Here is a 9,050-nt window from a genome sequence, read left to right on the forward strand (position 1 = left end):
GCGGGGACAGCGCCGAGCCGCTGCTGACGATTTCCCAGCCAGAAAAGCCCAGCCCAGCGGCTGGGCAAGAGACTCGCGGCGCGGTCAGGCTGCGTAAGTGTTCGGCTGCTGGACTGGCAGGACGGGCGGGAGCGGAGGACGCAGACGACCCGGGAGAGCGCGCTGGGCGCTGCCCACGTCCGCCTCCTCCACCGACTGCCCTCCGACAGGCGCGGTGCCCCAACCCGGTGTCGGACCCGCCCGGGGGACCCCGCCCGGTGGCCTAGGAGGTCGTCAGTCCCGCCTTGTTTTTTAGACCCGGAGGACCTAGGCTCCCGGAGGACAAGGAACCGCCCAACATGGCATCGGAGGTGAGAGGGACCTCGGGGACGCTCGTCCTCCAAGCCTCCAAATGGGGACGAGGGGCGCCCTGGGAGCCAGCCGGGGCGTGACCTGCGCCTGTCGCCCTGGGGTACTGTCCTCTTTGGCTCCAGGCAGGCTCCCTGGCGCACCTGCCAGAGCCCGGAAGATAATTTTGTCCCTTCTTTCCTGTGTCCCCACCACCATCTGCTCTCCCGCGTCCCTCACCCCTCCCCAGCCTGTGTGGCAAACCCACCAACCCGCACTCCTGGGGAAAGCAGCTCTGACCTCACCTGACCTGACAGCGCTCTCGGCCTGGCGGGGAAAGGTGCCTCCCACTCACTCAGCCTCCCAACCTGTTCATTCCTTTCTTCCCTCCCACTCACCCCCTACCCCCACCCCACCCCTCCCCATCCTGTGCCCCTCCCCTGCCTTAGCAGTTGTCCCTGTGATTCTTGTGTTTGTTAAGAGCCAGGAGGCAGGGAATCATGCCTTGTGGCTCCAGGGACCTGGTGGCCTCCTGTCCCACTGGCCCCTCCCCCTCAGAGCCAGAGGACTCCTGGGTTCTCTCCCTGACCGAGTGGCAGGAGTCTGAGGCACAGATCCCTTTTCTTGGGCCTCAATTTACCTGGCTGACGGGGAGAATATTAGCTGTCTGCCTCCTCTGTGAGGTACCAGATGGTGAGGTCATTGCTTTGAAACTTTCAGGTAAAAGGGCTGTTTGCTTGATGCCGAGAAGGGAACCCTGGGCCTGGGAATCACAAGGTGTGGGTTCCAGACCCCTCTGGCACCCATTAGCTGGCAAGTCACTTCCTCTTGGGCCTCAGTTTGTTTACTGAATAAATGGGTTAAGACTGTCTGCTCTGCTAGCTTCTGGGTCATGGCAGAGGGCCTGTGGCAGGGCCTGGGCTTTGCAGCCAAACAGACTTGGTTTCTGAAGCAGTCATTCAACCTCCCTGAGCATATTTCCTCATTTGTAAAATAGGGGTAACCTCATAGAGGGTATAACGGCATCTGGAAATGCCTAACACAGGGCCAAGCAATAGTAGGTGTTAATAAATCATGGCTAATGACATTAAGAGGGATAACACTGGTGTTTCCTGTGTGTGTTCTAAATTGACTATTGCTGGGAAATCCCTAGCAGTCCAGTGGTTAGGACTCCTGGCTTTCACCACTGAGGGCTAGGGTTCAATCCCTGGTTGAGGGAAATAAGATCCCACTACCTGCATGCATGGCAAAATTAAAAAAAAAAATAGCTATTGCTCTTTTCTCTCAGCCAATCAATGTCCCTCTCCCCTCACATCTTTCTGGCCCAGTTATGCCCTGGTTCATAGCCGTGCCCTCTGCTGCCACCTCGCCCCTCCCTTGGTGTACATGTGGTAGCATCTCACTCTGACATCCCCCTGGAGTCCTTTTAAGCCTGCCAGCAGCGTAGGAGCTTGGACCCAAGCTCCAATGCAGAATGGACTGCCTTCAGGAGTCCAGGGCGCTGGGCGACCTCTGCTTGCCCCAGGCTGTCCTGTGGGTTGGCACTAATTGGTCTGGCTGCAGCCCCAGTTGTTAAATAGCTGTTATTACTAACAACCCATGAAGGGAGTCCAGGGGCCTGCTGGGGGAGGGGATGCCAGGTGACGCCTTGCTGAAGGCCTGGCTCTGCATCCTGACTGGCTGGCCGAGGCCCTCGGGCCCCAGTGGTCAGGACCAGGGCCCCACGTGGTGCTTTGCTGGAGATCTGGGCTTGGCGGGGCAGCATGAGGGCGAGGGGCGGGTCCAGCTCACAGGGAGGGCAGAGACTGCATCTGCAGGGCAGAGTCCACTGGCAGCTGAGGTTGCTGGGCACTGAAGTGTCAGCTCCCAGCCTGGGGTGGTGGTGGAGAGCCCAGGGGGACATGCAGAAAACAGGAGTGGAGCTAATGCACACCCTGACCCCTGGTAGTCCTCGGCCCCTCCCTGAATAATATCTAGAATTTACTGAGTACCAGGCACTGTGCTGTATACGCAATTAGCTTAATCTAACTGAATACTCACAACAACCCCACCAGATAAATACTATTCTTATTCCTTTTGTGTAGAGGGGCAACCCTGAGATTAGAGAGGTTATATAAAGGCCTATGGTTAGGTGGCTAACAGAAGTCTGGGACATTGCAGGGGGACAGAGGAGAACTTATGTCCTCAGTGCCCCATGATGGGAAAGAACCCTAACTTCAGTGTCCAGTCAGGTTCCCACATTCACTCCCTGACCGACTCTGGGAAAGCTCCTGACCCTCTCTGAGCCTCAGTTTCCTTATCTGTCCAGTGAGAATAACCCTACCCACTGGCTCCCACTGCCATCAGACTGGGTAACTCTCCTGAGGGCTCTTTGTGGGAGGCATTGTTCTCAAGGGGGGAGGAGATTAATCGCTTCTGCCCTTCTGGCCAGAGCGGGAAGCTATGGGGTGGCCGGTTTGTGGGCACAGTGGACCCCATCATGGAAAAGTTCAACTCATCCATCACGTACGACCGGCACCTCTGGGAGGCGGACGTGCAGGGCAGCAAAGCCTACAGCCGGGGCCTGGAGAAGGCGGGGCTCCTCACCAAAGCCGAGATGGACCAGATACTCCATGGCCTGGACAAGGTACTCTCCACACCCCCAGGCCCACCCCAGAGCATGCCCCTCACCCCTTGCTGTGGACGCAGGCTTTCACCAAATCCCCAAGTACAGGCTGCAGTAACATCCCCAGATGACAGGCTTGGGATCTCCCCTTGTAGTGATCAGATGCCTAGAGAGGTGCCCTTCAACCACGTGCAGCGCTGACCATCTCTCTTCATCCCTCAATGCCCCTGTGATCCTGTGGCTCCTGAGAAAGGTGCTCTGGACCTGAGATGCTCGCAAGCGCGGAATGCTGCCAGGACTCAGCTGCCAATGCCTGCCCTCCTGACCCCCTGTGTTGCTGCCATCTCTGCAGGTAGCTGAGGAGTGGGCTCAGGGCACCTTCAAACTAAACCCCAATGATGAGGACATCCATACGGCCAATGAGCGGCGTCTGAAGGTGTGACACCCACTGCCTCATCCCCTACCCCTCCCCTCTCTGCCTTGCCTGGGGCCACTTGAGCATAAGCACCACCATTCTGTTCACTTCATCACTGGGACCTCAGAGCAGGAGGCAGCAGCAGAGATGGCAGAGATTAGGCAGATCTAGGGGACCCCAGGGCAGGGAGGGAGAGTCACAGGCCAGGGAGGAAGTGGAACTGCCTGAGCTGACCCCACAGGGCTGTGAGCAGGCAGACCCCAACTGCATGCCTCTCTCCACCCCCAGGAGCTCATTGGTGAAACCGCGGGGAAGCTGCACACGGGACGAAGTCGGAACGACCAGGTGCCGCCACCTCCCTGCCCCGCACTGGGGGCCTTCCTAACCTTGGGGGGTCCAGGGAGCAGAGTTAGGGCTGAGTCCCTGAGTGCCAGCTCCTCCTCCCCCCAGGTGGTCACTGACCTCAGGCTGTGGATGCGGCAGAATTGCTCCATGCTCTCAGCCCTCCTCTGCGAACTCATCAGAACCATGGTGGATCGGGCAGAGATGTGAGTCCCGGGGTCACCAGGTGGCAGAGAGGGCCAGGAGGGCAGCCAAGGTCTCTGCTCCCCTGAGACAGGCAGCCTGAATGCCAGACCTAAGTGGCAGGGTGAAGAGGGCAGAGGGGCCAGGCTCTGGGGTACTGGGAGCCCCAGAACTCCTGGGCCGAGTGAGGCAGAGCAGCCAGCAGTGGGCCATTTCTTTCAGCATCGCCTACCCACAGCTGGCCCAGCTTGACACGCAGGGGAGCTCACCCTTTGTGGATTCACAGGCTGGAGGCTAAGGCACCAGGCAGGTGCCCTGAAGCCTGAGGAAGGGGCTGGCTTGCTGGGGCTGCCAGAGAGTCCCTTCTCAGCTGCCTGCATCTCAGGTCGCCCATCGCTGCCCAGCACCACAGGCAAAGGAGAGAGCTGAGGGCTGCCTCCCACTGACCTCATCCCAAAGCTCTGTGACATGACTGCTGAGAAGAGTCTACTTGTGTCAGAGACGGGGTTGAGCCTTCCTTGTCCCAACTCCCAGTAACCCCAGTTTCACTGACTTCACAACTAGGGGAAAACAAGGGCCCAGAAATGTCATCCTGTGGGAGACAGGTGTTGGGAGAATAGGGAGTGAGTGCTAATGAGTAAGGGTTTCTCTCTTGGGGTGATGGTACACTTTAAATGGGTGATTGGTATATTAATTATATATCAATAAAGTCATTAATATTAACAAACCAGAACCATCACCCACAGCATCTCTGCTACTGTGTAGCCTACGCTAAAATGTTCCCAGCTTTTCTGGGCTCCTCCAGGGCTCCTCTCATGCTCACAAACTCAGCCTTTCAGTGCCAGTGGTACCGGCCGTGCACCTTCCTCCCTGCCCTGGCTCCTGCCCAGATCTGCTGCCAAGGTGCAGAGGCGGGAGCTGAAGGTGTGATCTACATCAGGTCCTACACTCATCCCCTGAAGGCCCCACAGCCACGGCCCAGCACACTGCCTGCTTCCCAACCTTCGCTGACACCATGTATTGTCTTCAGGTCACTTGGTCCCTCAAACAGGCAGATCCTTGGCAAGCCTGCCCTGCTGTTCCCAAGAGGGCTCCAGGCCTGCAGGGTCCCAAGTGTGACAGGCAGGCCTCACCTGAATCTTGAGAGCCCCTCACACACCCTGTCCTTGCTCTTCCCCTCAGGGAACGTGATGTCCTCTTCCCAGGGTACACACACCTGCAGAGGGCTCAGCCGATCCGCTGGAGCCACTGGATCCTGAGGTCAGAGGGGTCATGATGGAGACTCGCGATGGAGGATGTGACTGGGGGCGTGGCAGAGGGGAGGGGCCAGGCCAGGCTGCCCTGACGCTCTGGCCTCCTGGCCTTCCACAGCCATGCCGTGGCTCTGACCAGAGACTCTGAAAGGCTGCTGGAGGTGCGGAAGCGGATCAACGTCCTGCCCCTGGGGAGGTGAGCAGGGCCCAGTGCTCAGAGGGTGGAGTGGGGTTCCTGCCACCTAGTTAACGTGGTCCTAGGGGTTCAGCAGAAGAGGAGGAGCCAGGAAGGACAGAGGGGGACAGGAAGCCAGGCGATCAGCCTCCCTGTCCAGGGTGGGAAGGGGACCATACATGGGCCCTCAGCTCTAAGATGAGAACGAGTATGTCACAGCAAAGCCAGGGCTCCCTGGAGAGCCAGCCAGCTGTGTTTCCCCACCTGTGGGGACAGGTGTCTGGCTCCCAAGCTGACCAGGCTCTGGCCCTGGCAACCAGCACGCAGCATGAATGTGCATGTGTGTGCGGCCAGGGCCTGCCTGTGGGAGCCCTGGTCACTCAGAACCCCACCCCACTCTGCAGCGGGGCCATTGCAGGCAACCCCCTGGGTGTGGACCGGGAACTGCTCCGAGCAGGTGAGGCACCCTGCCCCTCCTTTCCTGGGAGACCATCCTCAGTACCTGCCAGGTCCCACAGACACACACCTAGAGAGGGCAGGGGTCCGGGTGAAACTCTGGTTTGTTTCTGTGGACACGAGGCTAGAGTGGCCTGGGGAGGCCATGCTAGGGGTACGTAGAGCCAGGGAGACTCAGGACTCCCACCTCCCTCCTGGGACCTGTACAAGAGACCTCCTCAACTTCTGTCCCTCCCTACTCTGCCTCCCTGAAAAGTGGTCCAGGGGGGGTGGCTGGGCAACCTGGTTCGGGGAAGGGAGAAGGCCCTTCCCAGCCCTCCAGCCCAGCCCTATTGCCTTCCCTTTCCCACCTCACTCAGAACTGGACTTTGGGGCCATCACTCTCAACAGCATGGATGCCACCAGTGAGCGAGACTTTGTGGGTGAGTCCTGGGAGCCAAGCAGGAGATGCGGGTTTGATCCCTGGGTCGGGAAGACCCCCTGGAGTAGGAAATGGCAATCCATGCCAGGATTCTTGCCTGGGAAATCCCATGGACAGAGGAGCCTTTTGGGCTGCAGTCCATGGGGTCGCAAGAGAGTCAGACACGACTTAGCAACTAAACAATAACAACCTGGGAGCCAGCCCGCCTGTCCTCCAGGGCCAGTCCCCTGCAGTGTGTGCTGCCTCTGTTCCCCCTACCCTGGTTCCTCTCCAGCTTCCTGCCACCCCCGTATGGCCCACCTGGAGCCTCTCCAGGCTGGGTGAGCAGCAAGACAGGCCTGGTGAGCAGACAGCTTGCTCTCTCTTTTCTCCCACAAGCCGAGTTCCTGTTCTGGGCTTCGCTGTGCATGACCCACCTCAGCAGGATGGCTGAGGATCTCATCCTCTATGGCACCAAGGAGTTCAGCTTCGTGCAGCTCTCAGATGCCTACAGGTGAGGCTGCGCCCACCCTCGCCTAGCCCTGCAGCCCCCGGAAGGGCTTGATTCCTCCCCACCCCCACCCTGGGCAGAGTTGCCCAGCAGACCAGCCAAGTGGCGCAGGAGCCCCTTCAGCCCCAACATCTGTGTCTCCAGCACCGGAAGCAGTCTGATGCCCCAGAAGAAAAACCCAGACAGCCTGGAGCTGATCCGGAGCAAGGCGGGGCGAGTGTTTGGGCGGGTGAGCCAGGCAGGGAAGGGGGCACAGCCTCAGGGCTGACCCAAGGGTCCAGAGGGAACATCCTGGACAAGCTCCCAAGTCCTCCCTTTCCCCGCAGTGTGCTGGGCTCCTGATGACACTCAAGGGACTTCCGAGCACCTACAACAAGGACTTACAGGTTCGGGACCCGCCTGTTCTACCTCACACACCAGTTCTTGGGGTCTTGGCTCATCTGGGCAGGGGCCCCACAGAATTGCCACCTCCCATCATGTACACCCAGCCCTTGACCACCCTGAGAGCTCTCTCCTCTTCTTCAATGTGGGGTGTATGAGGTGCTGTGTGTTCCCAGTGGGAGGCAGTGGGGGTGCCTCCGTGGGGACCCAGCTCCTGGGGCCTTACTTCCTGCCACATGTCTCCCAGGAAGACAAGGAAGCCGTGTTTGAAGTGTCCGACACCATGAGCGCTGTCCTCCAAGTGGCCACTGGTGTCATCTCTACCCTGCAGGCAAGACACACCTCTTCTCCCCGAGGCTCTCAAACTTGGGGGTGGTGTGCCAGGAGGGTGATCTTGAAAGGAGACAGGTGTGGGTGGGTCCGGAAGACCTGGGGCAGAGGGAGGGGGTATGTGCTTGGTCCTGCCCTGGGAACAGTGAAGAGACACAGTTAAGCTGCTGCAGGAGAATGGAAGTGGGTTAGATCCAAGGACCCCCTCAACTGGCCTGACCAGATTTCTTTTTTAAACACTTACTGTGGGAGAATTCAATATACAACAGTGGAGAGGATGTATGATGACCCCTGGGCTTCCCCAGTGGCACAGTGGTAAAAGAATCTGCCTGCCAATGCAGGAGACCTGGCTCCGATCCCTGGGTTGGGAAGATCCCCTGGAGGAGGAAATGGCAACCTGCTCCAGTATTCTTGCCTGGGAAATCCCATGGACAGAGGAGCCTGGCGGGCTACAGTACATGGGGTCGCAAAGAGTCAGACACAACTGAGCAGCCACACATGCACACATAATGAACCCCTACATAGTAACAGCATTCAGCTTAAACAACAGTCAGCTCACAGGCCATTCTCCATTCAACTATCTTTACCCACTACCCCGCCCACCATTGTTTTTAACCAAATCCCTGGCATATAATTTCATTTCTAAATATAGTTCAGGGTACGTCTCTAAAGTAGTGGTTCTCAAAGTGTGGTCCTGGGATCAGCAGTATCAGCATCACCTGAGAACTTGACAGACCTGCAATCCTAGGCCCCCCTGCACTGAATCACAGGCTCTGGGATAGGCCACACGATCTATAGTCTAATCAACCCTGCAGGTGGTTCTGATGCATTCTAAACATCAGGAGGCAGCCCTGGTAACACAGCTAACACTTGTCAATAGTTGGGAAATGGTAGCTCAAGCAGAAAGCAGGACAGGGTGGGTGAGAGGGGGTCTGCCCAAGGCAGGGGGCATCCTGACTGAGCGGGGTGGGTCTGGGGCGGGCAGCTCCAGGACCCAGGGCCCCTGGATTCACTGCTGGCCTGGCCTGCTGTCCCCAGATTCACCGTGAGAACATGGGACGGGCTCTGAGTCCTGACATGCTAGCCACTGACCTCGCCTACTACCTGGTCCGAAAAGGGGTGAGTGTGAGGCAGCCAGGGTGGAGGGGCCAGGGGACAGGGATGTTCCCCAGGCTGGGGTTGGGGGGGCCATGGGGGCGCCAGCACCCCAACAAAACAAGGGGTGGAGAAAGCTGTGTCAGCACTGCCCTCCTCCCTGGCTCTCCCAGATGCCATTCCGCCAGGCCCACGAGGCCTCCGGGAAAGCCGTGTTCATGGCTGAGACCAAGGGGGTCGCCCTCAATCAGCTGTCACTGCAGGAGCTGCAGACCATCAGGTGCGTCCCCCTTCCTGTCCTCCCCCCATCTGCTGGGAGGCAAGCCCAGGCCCTCTGAGACTGGGCTGGCCAAGAGGTCCTGGCCCACCTCTGCCTTCCCCCTCAGCCCCCTGTTCTCGGGCGACGTGAGCCACGTGTGGGACTACGGACACAGCGTGGAGCAGTACGAGGCCCTGGGAGGCACCGCGCGCTCCAGCGTCGACTGGCAGATCGGCCAGCTGCGAGCTCTCCTCCGGGCACAGCAGACCGAGAGCCCTCCCCACGCCTCTCCCAAATAAAGCGGGCCCTGGAAGAGGC

General features: G+C 59.0%; 1 protein-coding gene across 2 annotated transcripts; it reads left to right on the forward strand.

Annotated features, from left to right (window-relative positions):
- Window positions 1-30: 30 nt before the first annotated feature.
- On the forward strand, window positions 31-9,045 carry ASL (argininosuccinate lyase). Of its 2 annotated transcripts, none has more exons than XM_005889883.3 (17): window positions 31-93; window positions 296-350; window positions 2,759-2,953; window positions 3,285-3,368; window positions 3,636-3,692; window positions 3,798-3,895; window positions 5,055-5,132; window positions 5,244-5,321; window positions 5,705-5,757; window positions 6,116-6,178; window positions 6,556-6,670; window positions 6,812-6,896; window positions 6,994-7,053; window positions 7,296-7,379; window positions 8,417-8,497; window positions 8,647-8,753; window positions 8,860-9,045. In XM_005889883.3, the coding sequence occupies exons 2-17, from the start codon at window positions 339-341 to the stop codon at window positions 9,029-9,031; spliced, it is 1,422 nt and encodes a 473-aa protein (XP_005889945.2). In that variant the 5' UTR covers window positions 31-93; window positions 296-338; the 3' UTR covers window positions 9,032-9,045. The 2 variants fall into 2 exon arrangements, with proteins under 2 accessions (XP_005889945.2, XP_070218822.1); XM_070362721.1 differs by lacking the exon at window positions 31-93 and adding an exon at window positions 1,048-1,140 and having other exon boundaries at window positions 100-350.
- The last annotated feature ends 5 nt before the right edge of the window (window positions 9,046-9,050 follow it).

This window comes from Bos mutus, chromosome 25 (genome assembly GCF_027580195.1).
Source record: "Bos mutus isolate GX-2022 chromosome 25, NWIPB_WYAK_1.1, whole genome shotgun sequence".
In the NCBI taxonomy this organism is placed as follows: domain Eukaryota; kingdom Metazoa; phylum Chordata; class Mammalia; order Artiodactyla; family Bovidae; genus Bos; species Bos mutus.